This window comes from Cricetulus griseus, chromosome 5 (genome assembly GCF_003668045.3).
Source record: "Cricetulus griseus strain 17A/GY chromosome 5, alternate assembly CriGri-PICRH-1.0, whole genome shotgun sequence".
NCBI lineage: Eukaryota > Metazoa > Chordata > Mammalia > Rodentia > Cricetidae > Cricetulus > Cricetulus griseus.
In genome coordinates, this window is record NC_048598.1 from 150110185 (window position 1) to 150132041 (window position 21857).

Below are 21857 nucleotides of genomic sequence, written 5' to 3' on the forward strand. Positions count from 1 at the left end.
ATACTATAGGAAGAATTTATAGAAAAAAAATATGTAGCAGTGAAAACTATGAACAGAATTTTTGACCATGAAAGAGTTAACAGAAAGGCCAGTGAGATGGCTCAGCGTCTAAAAGGACTAAGTAACAAGTCCTATGACCTAAGTTTGGTCCCCAGAATCCATATAGTAGAAGGAAAGAACCAACTCATACAAGTTGTCCTCAGACCTCCAGAAGCATGTTGTAGCATGTGTACAAAGATGATAGACAGACAGACAGACAGACAGAAAGATAAACAGACAATGTAGAAAAACTTTAAACACAGTTAACAGAATGGGATTTATTCCTGAACCTTTGTCCATAAATACATGCACAAATATAAAGGCACTTTAAAACACTAGGAAACTGATCAAAAGTACATGAAACACCATGGTCAATAAGCAAGAAGGCAATAAGCCCTGAAAAGAGAGAAGCAAGTAACAGAGGACCTACAACATCCTGAGCTCACTGCTCTGGCCATTCCAGACCAAAGCAGAGGGCAATAAATTCCCAATACATTGATAAAGAGAAGCAAATTTAGGGGACGCCAAGGAAGCTGGAATTCATGGCATGGAAACAAAAAGGTGAGAGCTACTTAGAGAGAAAACCTCAGAGTGCAGAAGGGACTTGACAAGTCTTAACAAGTGAGATGTGGAAAAGATCACTAGACAGGGAAGGCTGTGTAGTTCCCAGATAGTGCACACAGATGGGAATAGCTATGCGCCCATCAGCCGGAGGGACGGTCTCACGTGTCACAGAAGGAGACAAACTGGCCTTTAACTCACAGACACTCTTTAAATGCATCATCATAACTGGGGACTGGGTCAAACTCTGAAGCCCAAGGTCTTCCTACCGCCACACCCTGTCACAGCAGTAAAAATCGCAGGCCTATTTCCCCATTCCTCTTATCGAATCTGGTTTGAGGCTGTCGAGTTCACAGATCCATTCTCTGCCTCCCCAGTCCTCCACCCTGCCCTCCTCTGGTTTCTTACACTATTTAAAGAACTTCTGTGCTAGCACACAACTCATTACACTGTTGAATCTGTATTAGCCAACTGCAAGCAGCTTGGGGACAATTCTTATCTTCATTCCAACCCAACTTGAGAGCTTTATTACCATAGTATTCAAATATAATAGCTTTAACAAAATATTTAGAGGTTTTTCAACAGTTGGCAACACCACTAAAAAGTAAAAAAGAAAGACAGGGCCAGGGGATCTCCCCAAAACCCCACCACCACCTTATGCCTATAAACCACTCACCTGTACCTGACTTCAGGAAAAGGAACAAAATTTTGTTCCACACACGGTACCCTAAACGTGAAACAACCATTACTACACCAGAGACCTCTGCCTTTTGGTTGAACCATCAGTTCTACAAGAGTGGTCACCAAGTCTCCAGAGATCACCAGGAACCTTCCAATATGACACAGAGAGGCACGACTGCTTCCACGGGAATACTAGACAGCACCAGGAGGAAAGACACAGTACTTGGTGCTCACCCAGCTTTCTTTTCCATTGTAGGCAAAGCATGATGGGTAAACATGGCAGTCTTTCGGTCACAACAACAGCAGCCTATAGTCAATGTGCTTTTCACTGCCAGGTATGGACAGAGAAAAATAGACCTACTGAAAATGTGTTGATTGTATAGTACAAACTACTATGATTTATTAAATCTCAATTCTGGAGAACAGGTTTTGATGGTTTGTGTGTGACACAGGGGAAATACAATGGGGCACGTCTGAATTACAATGGTTGTCCCACAGAAAGCCCCAGCACAATGGCTTGAGCTGCATGCTGAACTAGAGCTATTTTTCATGGGGCATCACCTTTACCTAGGAGGCAGGCAGACAATAAAGGCTACTAAGAATTGGGTATTTGTCATACAAAAAGAAGCAATTACTTCAAACGTACAACTAAGACTATTTATTGTCTAGTTTTTTAAAAAAATTGTGGTGGACAGTGGTGGTACACCCCTTTAATCCCAGCACTCAGGAGGCAAAGGCAGGTGGATCTCTATGAGTTCAAGGCCAGCCTGGTCTATAGAGTGAGTTCCGGACAGCCAGGACTACACAAAGAAACCCTGTCTTAGAAAAACAAAAGAAAATAGAAAGGCTTCAAGTAAATAAACTCTTTAAAAGCCCTATACCTGACCACCAATTTGACAAATAATCCCTTAGACTTAAAGAATTATCTGATGAAATAAGTAATAATGTTAATGAACAAATGGAATTTTTAAAAATCACATAATGAAACACACAAACCTTAGAAGACCAGTATAAGTCAATTAACTAATATTCTCCCAATGATGAATGTGCAATTCTCCCAATAAAATCATGTATAAGATACAACTTGCCAGCAGAACGCCTTATACAGAGCAGGTGCATTTGCTGCCAGCCTGACAACCCAAGGACTTACATTGTAAAAGGACAGAACTCCTACAAGTTGTCCTCTGACCTCACATATGTATTGTGTAGCTCATGTGCCGCCCCCTACACACACACTAATAAATGTAATCTAAGATCAAACTCAAATTACAAGTCTAAATTCAAGGCCCATACACACTCACTGAAAAGAACTGAGGAAGACACTAGAAGATGGAAAGATTTCCCATGCTCATGCACTAGAAGAATTATTGTGAAAATAGTATACTACCCAAAGCAACCTAAAGACTCAATACAATTCCCATAAAAATTCCAATAATAGGAATCACAGAAATGACCAAAGAAAACTTAAAATTCTTATAGAAAGACAAAAGAGCACAGAAACAAAAAACAATATGCAACAAAAAGAATAACGTTGTTAGGCAGAGCTTGGGGAAACCCCACAGAAGAGGAGAAAGGATTGTAGGAGCCATAGGGGTCAAGGACACCACAAGAAAATTTGAGGAACTAACTAATCTAGATCCATAGGGGGCTCTCAGAAACTGAACTGACAACCAGGGAACCTGTATGGTACAGACCTAGGCACTGTGTATATATGTACAAGTGTGTAGCTTGGTCCTCTTGTGAGACTACTAACAGTTGGAACAATGGCTGTCTCTGACTCTTTTCCCAGTTTTTGGAACCCTACACCTCATACTTGGTCACCTTGCCCAGCCTGAAAACACAGGGAGGTGATTAGTCTTACTGCAACTTGAAATGCCATGTTTTGTTGATACCCAAGGGAAACCTGCCCTTTCCTAAACAGAAATGGAGGAGGAGTAAATTGGGGGGTGGGAACAGAGAGGAGTTTGGGAGGGGACTGGGAAGAGAGGAAATGGGGAAATTTTGGCCAGGATGTAAAATAAATAAATTAATTTTTTAAAAAAGGAATTATGTTAGAGGTGCCACCATGCCTGATTTCAAATTATACTACAGAGGCACAGCACTCATGTTTGGGCTGCATTTCTTTTTTTTTTTTTTTTTTTATTAGTTCAAATTAGGAACAAGCTTGCTTCAGATGTCAATCCCTTCTCCCTCTCCCTTCCCCTCCCCCCCAACATCCCACCTGCCCCTAGCCATCCCCCCTCCACTCCCCAGGCAGGGTAAGGCCCTCAAAAGGGGCTCCCCAAAGTCTACCACATCATCCTGGGCCAGGCCTAGGCCCTTCCCCATGTGTCCAGGTCAAGAGAGCATCCATTCATATGGGATGGGCTCTCAAAATCCCTTATTTTTTTTTAAGACCTTACATATTTAATACAGTGCATTACCCCTCTACAAATGGAAAAAAATTAAGTTCAACATTTCTAGAACAGGTGAGTGCTCACCTGTGCATGCAAATTTGATTTTATCTTTAGTAAGTAGTAAAGTTATATGCTTGCCAAAAAATAATAATAATAATAAGTGACACACTGGAAGACAAATGTCACACGATTTCAATTTTACGTGTAACCTAAAAATGATGAACTTATGGGAACAGAAAGCAGAATTGTGGCTATTAGGCTTCAATGTGGGTCTTTTAACAATGGGGAAAGGATTGGTTTAAGGATATAAAACTGCAGTTGGACAAGAGGCATGGACTCTCTGAAGTCTTGAGGTCTACTGAGAGCATGATAAATATGGTTTAAAACAATATGCTATATTTTAAAAGTTGTGAGATAGTATACTTTAAGTGTTCTCAAAACAAAAATGATGAATATGTATAATATAACATGTTAATTGGTTTAATTTAGCCATGCCATTGTGAACATACTGTATTGTGTATCATAATTGTGCATGACTTTATTTCTGAGCTAAATAAATGAATGAAAAAAAAACATTTCTAGAACAATATGGCTGTTAATTTTTGTACAATGCCAACTGAACGTGGTAAACTGGGATACTTTTTTCCAAAGTTGACAGCACAGCTAAAGTTTCCAAAAGGCAGTATGTTATGCATCAATAGCAGCAACAGCTTTTCCAGGTTCTGCAGTCATTTGAACAAAATTGTAGAGACATCCAGCACTCTCCATAAAAAAAAAAGTAAAAAACAAAATCCCAGAAAAACAGCACAGTTCTGTTACCCTTGTGGTACCTGGCACCATTTTTTTTTTAATTAGCTTCTCAATCATCATCTGGAAGGAAACCATTCTGAGCAACATCATTAAAAACAGCTCTGATAAAGCATGGTCACTACTGTGTATCATAAAGCAGGTCCACATATGAGTGAGTACCTATCATGTTTGTCTTTTTGTGATTGGGTTACTTTGCTCAGAATGGTTTCTTCGAGTTCCATCCATTTTCCTGCAACTCTTTTAGTATGGATATATGTCTTGCCTATCTTTTTCCCTAGCTCAAATCACTGTACTATAATAGAGGTGTCCAATAACTGATTCCTAAGAGATGGATTTTCCAAAGGTCAAGAAGCACAATATAAACTATAATCAGAAGTCTTCAAAATAATAGCTATGTACATTGATAATATGACTGTATGGTCAGGCTTACAACATAGCTTTCCATTCTCATTTCATATCTAGCCACTTAAAGCTGCTGTGCACTCCCTCCCAAAATTATTTCCTTCCCTGACTTTCGAGTGCCACTATTTCTGTCTTCTTTTCATGTATTCAATGGCTCTTTCTCTGGTCTCCATAGGTTCATATTTCTAAAAGTTCTATTCTCAGTCAAATTTTTGACTTTCTAAAATGTTTGAGCTACTTTGTTTAAATCTTTTCCTCAACTTTAGCAGCTGATATTTGAAGCCAGATAAGTTGCTGGGTGAGGATGTTGAGTCTTCAGCAGCATCCCTGGCCTCTACCCACTGGATGCCAATAGCATTCTCCAGTCATGTCAATCAAAAACATCTCTAGTCATTGCCACATTTCTCCTGAGTGGCAGATTATCATTGATTGAAGTCCACTGGGTCTACAGTAACTTTAATGTCTTCCCACAGATACATATACATATGCATACATGCACATATACATATACACAAACTGAGTATCCTCTGAGCTAAGCAACTACTATATTAAGGAGTTAGGCTGCACACCTTTGCCAGAGAATTATGCTAGCTGGGCTTAGTTGATTTTCTACAGCCCCTCAAGGAGAGGTGGCACAGATGTTCACCCAGCCACTCCCCACCATCCCTCATTTGTAACTCTGCCTTAATTGCCTGTTCCTTGAGGAGGAAATAAAGTATATAATCCTAGAAAGACGGGAGGGAGGTGGTTCATCTAAAGAGCTATCCGGAAGCCCTGCTAGGCAAAAGCTTTCTAGGTGTGACCTTTCCAGTGAGGAACACCAATACTACCAGTAAGTAAACTCTCACTTAAGCTCTGTAAGTAGACTTCATAAACTCTCATTAGTTCCCTGAAGGGAACTTTGGTGAAATCATGGCTCAGTTTGTTGTGAGTACATTGGGAGGAAGGGTAAATATTTTTTAGGTCTCCCAGGAAAGAATTTTAACAAAACGAGCACGCATGCACCCACAACACACACTACTAACTCCTAAATCCTTACTTTTCACCCATTCCTCTCTCTTGAACTCTCCTGAAATCTAAATAGTCAACTACCCCTAGCCCTCCAGATGTCAAAATCAACATATTTAAGCATTAATTCACCACATTTTACTTAAATTTATTCCTTTTGTATCAGCTCTAGTTTGATGAGTTACATAACTAAAGTCCTCTAAGTACCTTTATCTTACTTGTCTACAGTAAGTACCAACCACTCATTCTCACCCCACCTCCCCTCCACTGCTTCATATTCTCTACCCCACCATCTCTCCTTCTCTCTTTCTACAGAGCCCAGGCTACCCTAGGACTCATGACCCTCCAAGGCCAGCCCTGAGGACTGAGATTACAATCCTACTCTGTCACATCCACTCTCATTTTGTCTCTAATATCACCCAGTGACGTCTCCCTCTCCACTTCTGCCAAATGTTTAATCAGGCCCGTCACATCTCACCTAGATCATGGACCCAGCTTACTAACTAGCCCCTTCTTTACCTCTCACCCACACAGCTGCCAAAGTGATCCTCCTAAAATGTGACACTGTCATTAACCACTGAAAAAGCTCTGATGGCTTCCCACAGCTTTTGAGAACACTTCCATGCTTCTACACAAAAAGACATTTATGACAGGCCTGCAGCAACCTTTCTGGCCTCCTTCTCCCTCCTTCAAGTCACCCACAAAGACCATCACTTCAACCATGCTAAATGACTTACACTCTGCCACATTTAACATTTATACTTCCCACTGCCGGTGCCCTCATCAGTGCACTTCCTCTGACCTTCCATGACAAACTCCTAGCTTGCACACTCCAAGGGCTAGGTCAAACGCTTTCTCCTCCAAGGAGTCTTCTGAAAGCTCCAAGCTGATCTACAGTAGCCATCTTTGGGTATCCAATGTCATCCTAATGCTTCTACCACGCATACCTTAGAATAGGGACCCAACATAAATTTTCAACTTTAGACTTTAATAGCACCAAATTTACATTTTAAAAAACAAGTTACTAAACTGAAGGGATAAAACCAGTAAAAACACATACCAGCCATTTTATTTTGTATAACTTCTTAAAGGCAGCTTTTAATCTATTTCTAAAAATCATACAATATTCCCTTGAGGCATGTAATTGCTTAAAATAAAACTTTGAAATGTACTGATTTAATAGATTTTGGAGATCATTCAAAGTCTTTTATAGTCTCATTGGATGCAGAGCAAACAGCATTTGGGAAGGGTTCTCTTAACTTTGCAGGCCCCAGGCATTGCATTGTTTAGAGATGGGGTCTCACTGTGGACGGAAGGTGATGAGATGGACACAACTACAGGCTTGAAGCAGCAGCTACTGTGAAGTTGACTCTGTGCAGCTGGTTTAAGCCTATGAAGAGTTGGTTGCCACCAAGTTGCCTAAAACAAGAGGCAAGTGCACGCCTTTAATCCAACCACTCTGGAGGCAGAAGCAGACTGATTTCTGTGTGAACCCATCCTGGTTTACATAGCAACTTCCAAGCCAGTCAAAAACTACACAGTGGAGAATCTATCTCAAAACAATAAATATACCTATGACATTGTTGGGTATGATAGTACCCTTTCTCAAATATATATCAAGTAAAGGGAAAAAATAAAAGGCAGACCTATGACATTAATATGGCACACCTGTGGGTATATCTGTGAGGGTTTAACTGAGGAAAGCCCCACCCTGAATATGGTGACACTATCCAAGGGCCTGGGGTCCTGGTCTGAGTAAAAGGGGGAAAAGGAAAAGGCTTTGTCTTCGGTCTTGTCTTCCTGACCATGATGGGCTGCATTCCTCTGAACTGTGAGCCTGTTAAGCTGCTTTTGGTCAGATATGTAGTTGCAATGATGAGAAAAGCAATTCATGCAGTGGCTATGCAGGATCGTAACATGGCAATGAGGATGACGTGAGAATAGTTACAGCATATGCTCGTTTACTGCTTCCTTTTCGCTCTCCATGATGTTCAAGGTCCTAGAGCTGGGACTCTGAACACTACTATTGCCATCAGGGCTCAAACTCTTTATAAAGAGCAGGCAGCAATGCTAGACAGCTCAAAGCTAAGATACTAGACAGGACTGATAATACCTAGCAAATGAAAATATTTTATTATAAAGTAGAAAACATTCCATAGAACATAATGCTCAAAGGGAAATTATTAGCTATATACAGTTGGGTTTGCTTTGTTGTTTTTTTTTTTCTTTCTTAAAAACAATGAAAAGCAGAAAAGTAGTCCAAGACAGCCAGTCAAATATATCACAAAGATTAACTTCTAAGATAATGTGTGAAAGTTATTTTTATTATTTGGGGAGAAAAAAACCTGCAATTTATCTAAAATCCACAAAGCAGAGAATTCTCCAGTTAGCATATCTAAAACAGAGCAAGAATAATGATGAGAGACATGTATTCAACTAAGTCTTAATACATACATGTTATATATGAAGCATGAGAGGAAACAAATGTAGCCAAGAAAAAAAAAAGAGAGAGAGAGAATCAACATCTGGAAAGGATGGAAGAAGAAAATGAAACAGAGAGCTGGTGAGGAAGATCTATTGGGAGAGGAAGGGAGTGGCGGCACCAGACTTTCTAGGGAGAGAAGCCCTGTCAAGGGAAGAGAGGTCACCCAAGCAGCAAGCTGAGGCTGACGGATGAGGCTTTAGAAGTATGTGGAAGCAGTGTTATGGTGGTGTTTCTGGTAAGCTCAAATACTAACATTGTTAACAATGTTAAGGGTTTGAATTCTGTCACTTTTCATGAGAATGAAGGGACCAGTATCATTTTAGGCTACAATTTATAACAACTAGTAATTGGTGAAGTTTCCACAATGAAAACTAGAGAAGGGTAATAGCTACATTAAGTCTCTCAGAGAAATAGTATATTATTTTCCACCCTGGCATGTTGCATAATAAATACCTTTTAAAGAAGAAATTATTGAGTCACTACCATGAACACTATGGAAAAAAACCTTGTACTGTTGTGCAGAGTACAGCAATGATATGCCTGGTAATATTACTAGAGAAAATCTATCCAGTCCTAATGAGAGTGTCCCATTCCAATCCCAAATTCATATTCTCTCTCTCTTTCTCTCTCTCTCTCCCTCCCTCCCTCCTCCTCCTCCTCCTCCCTACATCCCTCTCCTCTCTCCTCTCTGCTCTCGCCTCCCTCCCTCCCTCCCTTCCTTCCTCCCTTCCCCTCTACCCCCTACCCCCCACCCACCCCACCCCCGCAGCAAGGAGCAAGGAATAGCTACCTTTGCAATGCAGTGTCTTAGCTGCGTCCAAGGCAGGTATGGTCAGTGTTAGAGTACTTAAACGGTCAGATTTTTAGCTGCTGTCTGTTCCACTGTTTCTTTCATAAGTTGGCAGCAAATAGTGCAGATTCTATCTATCTATCTATCTATCATCTATGTGTGAAATAGCGCACACCTTTGTGTTTATGATTAGCACCAGCCACCAGAGAAAACTGATGACCTGTCACTTGATCACTTTGCTCAGTGCATCCGAGATGCATAGATAACTATACATACAATATGTTTGTATGTGGCCTATCTGTTAAGATAATGTATACTTTATATTTCTCTTTTACAATCTTGTATCAGCTTAAACCAAAATAAAATATCTTCTCATAACCTTTGATCTTTTTAAATGCTTCTTGAAATCTTTTTTTTTTTTTTTTTTTTTTTTTTTTTTTTGGTTTTTTGAGACAGGATTTCTCTGTGTAGCTTTGGAGCCTATCCTGGCATTCGATCTGGAGACCAGGCTGGCCTCGAACTCACAGAGATCCACCTGCCTCTGCCTCCCAAGTGCTGAAATCTTAAAATTATAAGTTTTTACCATATTTTCTGGTGAGGAAAATGAGAACTTAATGTTGTTAAGTAGAGAAAATTTAAACGTGAATTTATTAATAATGCTTTGTTTATATGACTTACGATGCCTCTGCTTTTGAATATATGCCCATTATGGCTAATCCATAGTTACCTTAATTGGAAAGTATTCTGGTTAAGTAGGGTATAAATTGAGTTCTAAAGATGTAAGATACAGGGAATATTCACTCATGAATCAGGAGACCCATAGGAAAAGGCATGGGTGCATAAAACATGGAATATTTTGATTGTCTGGCTCTTGGAAGGCTAATCCTTCCAAAAAAGAAAAAAAAAAAAAAAGGAAGAGAAACTATGTATCACTCACACACACACACAAACACACACACACACACACACACACACACACACACACAGGTAGAAACATGGATGGATTTTGGACTTGATAAACTACCATAAGGAAATTTTTTAAGTCCACTGACCTCACCCCTGAGCTATCTCAGGGACAGAGTGTCTACAGCATGAACAAACATCTTTTAAGATTCTTCCCCTGAAGCAGAAAGCAGAAAGGATATGTGATAGGCAGGGTTTTAGTGGGGGAGGGGCAGGTAGGGGAGGACAGGAGGGACAATGGAACTGGGATTGTCATATAAAACAATCTTGTTTCAAATTCAAATAAAAAATCTGCAAAAAAAAAATATTTCCTTTAAAAAAAAAAAAAAAAGATTCTTCCCCTGATGGTGTTGACTGTCACCTTGCCATAATATTCCAAGTGTAAAAGAAAAGAAGAGCAGACTCTGACAAGTAGGTAAAACAAAATCAGAAGAGTTTTGGAATATACCACTAAATCATCCTGGAAGATAACCAGAGGACCTTTGGCATCAGATGAAAGCCAGGTCCACAGGACAGTGCCCAAAACAGTCAGTCTCCACCCTGGAGTCAGACTGAGACAGGCATAGTAACAGCTTTACCAACACAGCTTTACCAACACCCCTAAAATCTCTTCCTGGGTAGATACAATTAGAATTGACCCTCATCTTTCATACATTTAAATTACCTGAGGTGGGAAGGACTTTGTCCCTGCCTCATAATCTTAAGTGCTATTAAAGGTTATTTTCTCATGCTGATTTTCCAAATTCCCATAAGCCCCATATACATCCATCCCTATATAAAGCAGAAGAAAACCATAATCTAGTGCAAAATTACTATCTCGCCACAATAGAAAAGACCACTGTGGATCTTCCTCAATTTTTTTTTTCCTATTTAGTCATTAATATGCACTGTACCTCCTCACTAAAATCATCTGACATTTCCAGTTTAGTAACCCTCTTTCTCAGGTCTTAAAATTTTTCCTACTTTATTATCTCAGTACATTAAAAGGCACTCTTCAATAAAACTAAACTCACAAATTCACAGGTATTCTGGTAGTGAACTAGTGTCACAAACCATGACATCTCTACCAACAAATGGCACTTTAGGAAGCTTAGAGAAAAGGTCAGCCTGATCACAAAAAGACTATCACATGGGAAGCCGGGCGATGTGTCAGTGGGTAGAGCACTTCCTGGAGAAGAGCCTGAGGTCAGATGCCTGGCAGCCACACAAAACCCAGGTGTGCTGGCACGTTATCTGTAACCACAGCAACTACCATTTAACATGGATAGCCACTTCAACTTAAAAACAGTCTCGTCATTATGCCTGAGATTAGACTTTGGCTTGAGTATAATATGAAATTTGAGTACTATGTGACTTCAAAAATCACAATGAAAAACAATTGGCATTTGTTCTTTTTAAAAACAAGGTTATATTCAGGCACAAATTCAAGTTTCATACTGTCAGAGCAATGCCAACATGCTGATGTTCTTGTGCAATATCCTTTCTACAAACTGACTGGGCATCATACTACAGATTCAGCATAACAGAAAAATCACCACTAAGAAACTAACAAACATTCTCAGATTAAGAAACCAAAAAACAGCTGGGCAGTGGTAGCACACATCTTAATCCCAGCACTCGGGAGGCAGAGGCAGGAGGATCTCTGTAGTTCGAGACCAGCCTGGTCTATAAGAGCTAGTTCCAGGGCAGCCTCCAAAGCCACAGAGAAACCCTGTCTCGAAAAACCAAAAAAAGAAAAAAAAACAAACAAACAAAAAAAAAAAAAAAAAAAACTGGCCAGAAGAACAAGCAGGCTGCCTGGGGACCTGCACCACTCTCTCTGTTACCCAAGACCTAATTCTCAGGGTTGCCCCTAGTACTGCAACAGAACACCAGCTAAAGCTTCCCCTGGCTCCTGTCCACACCTCCTGTGGATCCCACAGACCATATTCCCCCTGGCCTACTCTCTGCACCTAATGACTGTGTCCCAACACCCAACTCAGACAGACACCCCCTGCTTAACCATAGGCTAAGTCTGCCATATGACCATGTAGGCTACCCATGGACCTTCTCCACTCTCTCCGTTCCCCCAAACCCAATTCTCAACATCACCGCTAACATTGCAACACACCATCTGTCCCTCACCACCCCTTCCCCCAGCCTCCAACACCAGCAAGCATTCCCTGTGAATATACCAGGCTAGCAGGTCAGGAAAACAGGTAAAACACAGACTATAGACTCTGAAAATCCAGAGAAGCAGCAGAAACCAAGGAACAAAAATCCCACCCAACCAAGACAAACCTAGAAATCAGCACCTCGATCTATAATCACCCCATGGACATCAGCGTAAGAACACAATAACACCCAGGGAGATATGCCTTCACCAGAGCCCAAGCCATCCTAACAGAGGAGGCCCTGAATATTCTGACAGAGCTGAAGCACAAGCAAAAGACATTAAATACAACTATATGAAGATGATAGAAGTCCTTAAAGAGAAAATGAAAAATCCCTTAAAGAAATCCGGAAAACACAAACAGTAAAAGAACTGCTAGAGTTATCACCATCCCTGATTTCAAGTTGTACCACAGAACTAAAGTAATAAAAACCTCATGGTATTGGCACAAAAACAGACAGAACTGAAGACCCAGACATAAACTCACACACCTATGGACACCTGATTTTTTTGATAAAGAAGCCAGAAAGACACACTGGAAAAAAGAAAGCATCTTCAACAAATAGTGCTGGTCAAAATGGATGTCTGCATGTAAAAGAATGCAAACAGATCCATATTTATCACCCCACACAAAACTCAAGTCCAAGTGGATCAAAGACCTCAAATAAAAACAGACACACTGAAAGAAAAGTGGGGAACAGTCTTGAAAGCATTTGTAGCAAGTTTTCTTGTCAGACTATCTTTGGATCTTCAGCCCCAAAATAATGACATGGAGACTTGTCAATTAATTTTGAAAGCTTGGCCTTTAGCTTAGGCTTGTCCCCAACTAGGTCTTATTCATCAAATTAACCTGTTTCTCTCAATCTGTGTTCTGCTATGTGACCTTTATCTTTCCCCGGTATTCTCAGTAACAGAATAATAAGGCAAATTAACATGACAAAGTGCAGAAATTTCAAAAGGAGACCTATTAGAATGATGGCAGCAAGTTTTGTAAGACTCAAAAACTACCTTACTGTTGAGACTTTAAGAATGCACACTGTCAATGAACACCTAAGTCCTCCTGTTTCTTTCGTAGGGAACAAGATCACCCTGTAGACACAGAATGACTTTGGGGCTGTTGTTTTGCTTTGCTTTCCAAGGTTTCTAGTGCATTGAAGTTCACTTCAAGCATTGCTTGAGAAAAGGAGGATTGCGCTCTGCATCACATCTGTGTGATGTGGGTCAGTTTTCACACTGGTCCTTAAAGACACAGATATTTAGAGTGCCTGAAGTCATCACCACTCTTCCTTGGTGACACAGACATCATGGTTCATGTCACATGTTTGCAAACTGTGCTGTACCTAAAGAAGCCTTCCCCCATGATCTCATGAGATAAAAAAGCAACTACATAAGGGGCTGCTTGCAGTATAAGACCCCTAAGGTAGACTGTCTCATCCAGATTTCTGCATAATTGATGCCTTCAAATAATCACATATGTAACCACCTTAAAGAGCAAATAATACCTAATCAATTTTAATTACAATAAAAATAATACTATAACCTCAATAATCTAACAAATACATCAGAACATATATTTTGTTCTAGATCTGTGGAAAAAAGAAAGCCTATAAAAAACAAAAAGAAATTACTCAATTTTATATTTTATCACAATCAGAAATCAATTTTATTTAGAATAATTTCACATAAAACCATTTTTAATAACCAGTTTTTACCATTTTTATGGCTACATTCCTATACTTAAGACTTCATATTTGGTAGCCTTACAAAAGACTTCATATTTGGTAACCTTACAAATATGTAATAACAAGAACAGTGAAAATACTTACAATTTATTCAAAAAAGCTACTTCATATCCTATATCGAAGGCACTAAAACTACAGGGTGACAAATTGTTTTGAGGAGTTAATGCTCTAAGAAAAGACTGACAAAAGTCTGTTTGTAAAATATAACTTTCATGTAATACAAATATATTTCTACTCAAATATTCTCATATATGTACACATGTAGCATAAGCAATGGAGGCTTAATATTTTTGTCATGTACTAGTGCTATGAATTGTGCTAAATGTTCCATATATATTATTCCTCACAACTGTGACCCCAACAAGATGGAATGGATTCCTCAGAGCCACACAGTTGGTCAATACAGAACTGATATTCAAACCCAGAGAGACTAATGCCAACATCATTTCTTAATACACATGACATAAAACACACATACTGGCTGACAAACAAGTGGCTGGCACTCAGTAGGTACTATTTATCTCTCTGTACTTACTTGGTGATAATTCTGGATTTCCTTTCAGGTTCATCATCTTTGGAATGGAAGGACCATACACATCTACATCTAACAAGCCAACCGCCTTGGACTGCAAGAAAACCAAATTCACCATAAGATTATTCAGAATGTTCACAAGACAAAAAAAATCTACACAGCAATACACCAATTAAAAAGAAAACAAAAAATATCCCAAAATCATAAACAACAGGAAATAGAGTAAATTACCTAGGATACTTTTGAATTAGTGTTATATTTCAATAGCCAACTTGTTCAGGTCTCCTGTACAGTTTCAAAAAAATTAAGACCTTTTTAGTCTAAACATGATTTTTGAGAATAAATAAGACACAAACAAAATTGGAACGATTAGTAAAAGCCTAACAAAACCCCAGATGATGGAACACTGACTTAAATACAAAATGAAAAAAAAAAAAAAAATCATGGGAACAGATTCTATCATAGGAAGTAAGGAATTCTACTGCATATCTGGCAAAAGAGAGAGAGATGGATGTGGCAACAAGGCTACTGGCAGACATAATCCAGGATAGCCCTTACATGCAAACAACAGTGAAATATGCAAGGAATCAAACAGCTAACTACTGCTTTCTTTGATGGCTTATCCACCTGAAAAGGGAAGACGATCCTCTGCCTGGTGCTAGTTAATCAGCAACTTTGTCAAGTAACAGAAAACAAAATTTGCTGCTTGTAAATACATTTTCTTTCTCTCCATCTCCAAATCTATCTTTGTTGGTTTTTCCCATCAATGTAAGTATGCTAATACTAACTGTAGCTCACTGAGTCTCACAGCTCTCCTCCTACCATCCCCAAACCCTAGCAAGATAACTCATAATCTCTCAATAACAACAAGAAAGTCAAGAAACTGAAACAACCCTAAATCTTCCATGATACCTTTTTCCAGACATACAATTACTTTTCAACCCTCATCATCTGATTCTGTAAATATACAAAACAAGATAAATTCAACATTTACATTCCTAATCTTACACTGACTCAATTTGCAGTTATAAGAAAACTTCTTTGTGACTTAGACCCCTGGGTGTGGAGAGGAGACTGATATGTGTCTGTATTGAAATCCCAGCCTAAAAATAAGGAAGCAAAAAATAAAGTATTTTGCTTTTTTTTTTTTTTTTTTTTGGTTTTTCGAGACAGGGTTTCTCTGTGTAGCTTTGGAGCCTATCCTGGCACTCGCTCTGGAGACCAGGCTGGCCTCGAACTCACAGAGATCCTCCTGCCTCTGCCTCCCGAGTGCTGGGATTAAAGGCATGCGCAACCAACGCCCAGCAAGTATTTTGATTTTAATAAGATGATTATGTAAAAAATTTAGTTTGAATGCACTGAGGTAGTTAATGTAAAAAAGAGAACATTACTGAGAAATTCTGCTACCTTTAACCAACAGGAGAACTTAATAGGACTATAATGGAATTAAATTCATTGTGAATAACAAATGTCAAGTGGGGCTGTTGACAGAGATATCTAAACTTCTTCTAGTACTATATCATTGTAGGACTGTTTCTGTGATAACATCAAGGACTAAAAAACTACTACAAAACAATAAATCTTACAAAATGTAAGGTTGTTTTTCCTATATTAATGTTGGTTTTACAATAATTTGAAGGAGTGGGTTTCAAGTAAAATAATTCAGCCCTTGAAATTGGTGTTTTCTGTATAAATTGAGGACATGACCACTCCAAGGTGTGAATGAGAAGATTTTTATTGTAGGTATGAGGAGAACCGCCAGAGGCTTCTGCAAGAAGAGTCCAGAGCAGAAAAAGAAAGTAGACTGAATGCAGCCAGCAGACTGGACATGGCCATGAAAAGAGAGGATCTCTGCAGTGTGTAACAGTTGCCTGTGATACTAAGAGAGTCTGGAGGGCAGCATGGGCTTTGGCATGCTAGTAGGCACCACCAAGAGCCATCTGTCCCTTCTGCAAATGACAAGGGAACTAGCTCCTTTGGCAGAGGGGAAACAGCTTCACGAATTCCAGCGGAATCATGGCTTTTGTCTAACTTCCAGAATTTGAACCCGACAATAACCAAGTGTTCCTATCCTAAGACTGCAGCCCCAATTTCGCCATTGCTAGATTTTCAAGCTTCCTTCAAAATGAGGAATCCATCTTCTATTCTACCTTCTAGAACAAAACCAGGCCTTCCTCATGAACCAACCCTTAGAACCACAGTCGAAGAAACAAATCGAGATTTGCCTTCACATTTGCTGTAGTAAGAATAGACTTTACATACATGACTAAGATGGCTAACATGCATTGTCACACACATACACACACACACACACACACACACACACACACAAATCAGAGGGAGAGCATGATTACAAGGGTTAGAATTGACATTTCTCACATCTTGCAGCAATACCACGGTGCTGTCATCGCTGCTATGGTAAGGAAGAATGGAGATGAACAGTCACAGTAACCATGTTTTGTCTTATTTAATTGTTGCATGACTTCTGTCTTATAATGAAGCAGAATGAAACACAACAAGCCAAACCTCATCTATATCCACCAGAAACTTAGCACAATCTAATTACAAAAGACTTAAATAGTGAATACATCTTTTACTCAGCTAGTTGCATTTGTGCATACACATACATGTGAGTATATATATATGTATTAATAGTATTCACAGAAAAGGCTATCAATTTGGGAAAGGGGACATAGAAGAGCTTGAGGGAGGGAAGCTGGATAGGGCTGGAGGGAGAGAAGGGAGGACAGAAAATAATGTAATTCTACTCCAACTCAAAATATATATTTTAACATTTGAAAAGAATGATATTGACCAATTTTTATTTATTTAGAGATTATAATAGCTTTTCTTAAAGAATCACCTCATAAATATTTTAATCTTTGTGGATCATATGATCTCTACAGCAGCCACTCAATATGAGCACTGGAGAACCAAAGCCTGCCTGAAGAACATGTTAGTGAATCAGCATAGCTGTATTCCAATAAAACCTTACACACACACACACACACACACACACACACACACACACACACACACACACACGTGCATGAGCGCACCAAAGATCTAACTCTTGGGTTCATGGGTTACAGATTTCCAGCATCCAATCTAGAGAACAAACTTTTCATGACCAAGTTAATCAACCAAGCACCAATGTACCCTTAGCAGAGTCAAGAGTAAACGGCTCTTTTTCTTTTTCTGAGGTAATAATTACATAATTTCTCTCTTCTCTTTCCTCTCTCCAAATGCTCCCATACAGCCCTCCTTGCTCTTTCAAATCCAAAGCCTCTTTTCTCAATAATTGTTATTACATGCATACATGTATTCATATGTATATTCTCAAAATATAACCTGTTGGATCTGAATGTTACTTATATATATGTTTTCAGAGCTGACAATATGACACTGGATAATCAAATAGTGTGCTCTTCCCTGGAGAAGACTATCTATCCCATTCCCAGCTCTCCTTGGTTGCCTAAAAGCTCTCTGTGTAGGCTTTTTCTTTACGGGCTTTTCCCTATCCAGTTGGCATGTGCATTACCATCACCCTTGTTCAGCTCACATTTGGGTGATCATGTTGGTAAGATTTTATGAGCATATCTTCTGATGTTACTAGGAGATTCAATTTCACCGCAAACTCCCTGATCCTCTGGCTCTTACGATCTTTCTGCCTCCTCTTCCTTAGTGTCCCCTGAGCCTAAGCTGTGGGACTTTTTGTAGATGTATCTATTGGGACTGGAATCCACAACTCTGAATTTTGATTAGTTGTGGTTTTCTGTACTGGTCTCCATCTTTTGAAAAGAGAGTTTTCTTGATGAGGGGTAAAAACTTCCTTTATTTAAGGATAATTGTTCATAGATTGTGTTGGTTTAGTCAATTAGTGGTTGTCAATTCTCCTCCAATAACTATGACTTCACTAGCATTGAGCAGTTAGCTGGGTTTCCAGAACCAGGTACAGCATACCTCTTGTTGAGCAGGTTTTAAGTCCAATTGGAAAGCTGTTGGTTACTGAAAGGTGTGTGTGCCACTAATGCACCTGTGAGATTACTGTGCCATTATGGTTGTTGCTGTGGTTCATAGGCATCATAGCTGGGTAGGACTGCTTGTTGACTCCCTCCTTTGGAAGCTTGCATGGCATCTTCTGGTACCATGAAAGCCAGACCTAAGGGAGGGAACAGTCAAGTCACTTCCAGCTCAGGGCCTTTGGACCATTTCTGAAGTGTCTTCAGCAATAGGGTCTTACCTTCCACCTCTGGGAATAACCAAGGGCAACAGCAATAGGCTGTATGTTTTAGCAGTCTCTTGGACACCCTGGCCAACAACTCAAAACAGGATTTTTCATGTCTAGGACTGTGGTTCTTGTTAGGTGGCTCTTGGTGGGAGTACCATCAGCCCAAATAAGAAAAGTTCATTAAAACTACATATGTATATTTATGCATGGAATTGTGTGCATTATTGGGTTTTTGTCCTGCTTAGTGTTTAGACATTAATAAGTAAAATCTTTGTCCATGAACAGAATCACCAAAGCCTTAAATAATGCCATACCTAGAACTGCATGACTGTTACTATTTCTATGAAAATCAGCTTACCTCCATTTTCAAATCTACAATTCAATCACATTCAAATGGTGACAATAATTTACTTTATTACACAGAACTTCCTTTCTGTGTCTGTAATAAGTCACTGACCAAGACCACCTGGGGAAGAAAGACTTTATCCAGCTTACACTTCAAGACCACAGTTCATCATTGAAGAACACACAACAGGGACTCAAGAAAGAACTTGGAGCAGAAACTAAAACAGAGACCATGAAAGCACACAGTTCCCTAGCTTACTCCTGCTGAATTACAACTAGAGCTAACACTGCTAACAATGGGCTGGACCATCCTATATCAAACAGAAATCAAGAAAATGCCTCCATGGACATGCCCACAGGCCAAGCAGTGAAGACAATTCCTCAACTGACAATCCTTCTTTCCCAGGTATGTCAACTTGGCAACTGACACTAGCTATGACAATTGTTAAGTAAGCTTCTATTTTTAATATCTAAATAGACTTTAATTTAAATTTTGAATTTAAATTCTATTCTATAGGGAAGTATATAAACAAGGTAGGTTACAAGATAAATGTATGCAGCAGTGTTTATCTAAATCTCAAAATATTTTTCCACCTCCTTCTTATCAGAATAATTATACTCAGTCAAGAAAGCTTCAATTAGGTTTTTCTTTAATTTTAGCCAGACTCAAAAGAAACAATCACCACAAACACCTTAGAAATGCACAGAAAATAAAATTACTATTAGCAAAAGCAACTGAAAACTTAACTATTATAATTGTTATCTTTATCATCATAAACTTAGCTAAATACACTGTCATCTAACAATATATTCTTTTTCTGAGTCTCCTGCAGATCTCAAAACCTAGCAGATAACATAAAATAAAGCAAACCCTGAGATATCATTTAGATTTTTGGATTGTTCCTTTATAATGTGTACATACCAACCTGTGAAAGCTGTAAAAGGCAGCAGAATTACTCGAAGTGATTATACTGTTTCATTACTACAGTATGAAAGCTGCAATTTGGGAGCCTACATGTCCTATTTTTTTTTGTGTGCTGGATTTCAAAGGCGGTAACAACAGTTTAGCTACTGCTTTGTTCTTACAGCAGGATCTACCCTGCAGATTGTAAGGCTTCTGACATGCCCCTTCCATCCCTCTTGTCTACTAATAGAAGCCATCAAAACAACGTCTTAGCGCACTCCCATCCAATTATTCCTACATAAATATTCCTTTCAGACTTGCCTTAAGCTTGTCCTTTCCAGAGACCTACCCAGCTAAGATTCCCATGATTCCCAGCATATTACAGTCAATGTGATCTTAGCCTGGTAATTGGTATTACTCAATCTGGAGTCAGCCAAGCCTCTTCTTTCTTGTCTCTCTGCCTATCTTTAAGTCAAGCTGTCACTCAAAAGAATTCCAGTCTCTTACTAGAGAGAAGCATGTTTCCTGACTCTGTTATCTGGGATTAAATCTGACTGTCAGGAGAACTAACAGTTGAACAAAAGACAGGGAACAGTTTCCTATTGCTTGTCAAAGGGATATCCAAATCTCCAAGTTCAGTCAAGAAAGACAAAGGAACAAAGGCACCCTGAAGGATCAGGCTTGCCTGACAGGTGGGAGCATAGCTAGAGATGCCTCATGGAAAGTACTAAAGAGTCAAATGACGAACTCATTACTTGTGAGAGAGCTGAAAAAGCAAAAAGAACAAAAGGAACCGTTTCTAATTTGAACTTTAACTTTATTTTAGAGCAGAAACAAAGCAAGAAGCTACCTTCGTCTTCTAAAGAAACCGCTGCACTGGCAAGAGGGCTCAAGAGAAAGGGCACTGCAGCCAAACATGACCACCTGAGCTCTATCCACGCAACACATGATAGAAGGAGAAAATCAACTCCCCCAAATTGTTCTCTCATGTCCACATGTGCACCATGGCATATGCATGCCCATCCCTACCACACACACAAAACAAATGTACAAAACAAACTTTAAAAAAAAAAAACTGACAACAAAACTGAGGCCCAGAAATGAAGTCACAGTTAGACCCAGGATTCAACTCTCTCTCCAACTTATCACAAAGCCTTAAAGTTAAATATATATATTTAGACATCAGCCATTTATCTTTTCTCATTGACTACCCTCAGGGTAGTTTCTTAAACACATAGGGCACACTTCAGCCTAAGGACTTTCACAGCTGCTACTCCTCCTGCCCAAAACCCTACACCTCATCCCTCCACCATCCAGTCCTCAACCTCATCTCCCCCTAACTCCCTTCATGCATGAAACATGATCTTCACTGGCCACCCTAAAATTACATACCTTCTTCACTACACTTGAATTTTCTAGTCTCTTTCCAAGTTTTTCTTTCTTCTCTCTCTCTCTCTCTCTCTCTCTCTCTCTCTCTCTCTCTCTCTGTGTGTGTGTGTGTGTGTGTGTGTGTGTAGTCAACACTGTACCCTGTTTATTTCGTTTCTCAAAAAAAAAAAAAATTTAAAATGCCATAAGAGTGGGTGACTTTGGATGACACAGAACAAGAGGCAGTCATGGAGATTCCCTGTTCCATCCCATGAACCCTGATGCACTAGTAATCAGATGAGGACACCGAAAGTGTTTGCATGAATCTAAGGTATCAGATGAACAGTGTGAAAAGCAGAAATGCACCTAGTAGAGGAAGAGAGACAGACTGGCCTAGAACTCTCACCCCTCTTATCCCATCCTCCTGAGTGCTAGTACCGAGTGCTGG

At 39.5% G+C, this 21857-nt stretch overlaps 1 protein-coding gene across 1 annotated transcript in view; it reads right to left on the reverse strand.

Moving 5' to 3' along the window:
• Positions 1–21857, reverse strand: part of LOC100760955 (iron-sulfur protein NUBPL) — a 189904-nt gene that overhangs the window by 134067 nt on the left and 33980 nt on the right. The window contains exon 4 of the mRNA XM_027416314.1: positions 14565–14655. Within this exon, the coding sequence (XP_027272115.1) occupies positions 14565–14655 (91 nt within the window). The remainder of the gene's footprint in view (positions 1–14564; positions 14656–21857) is intronic.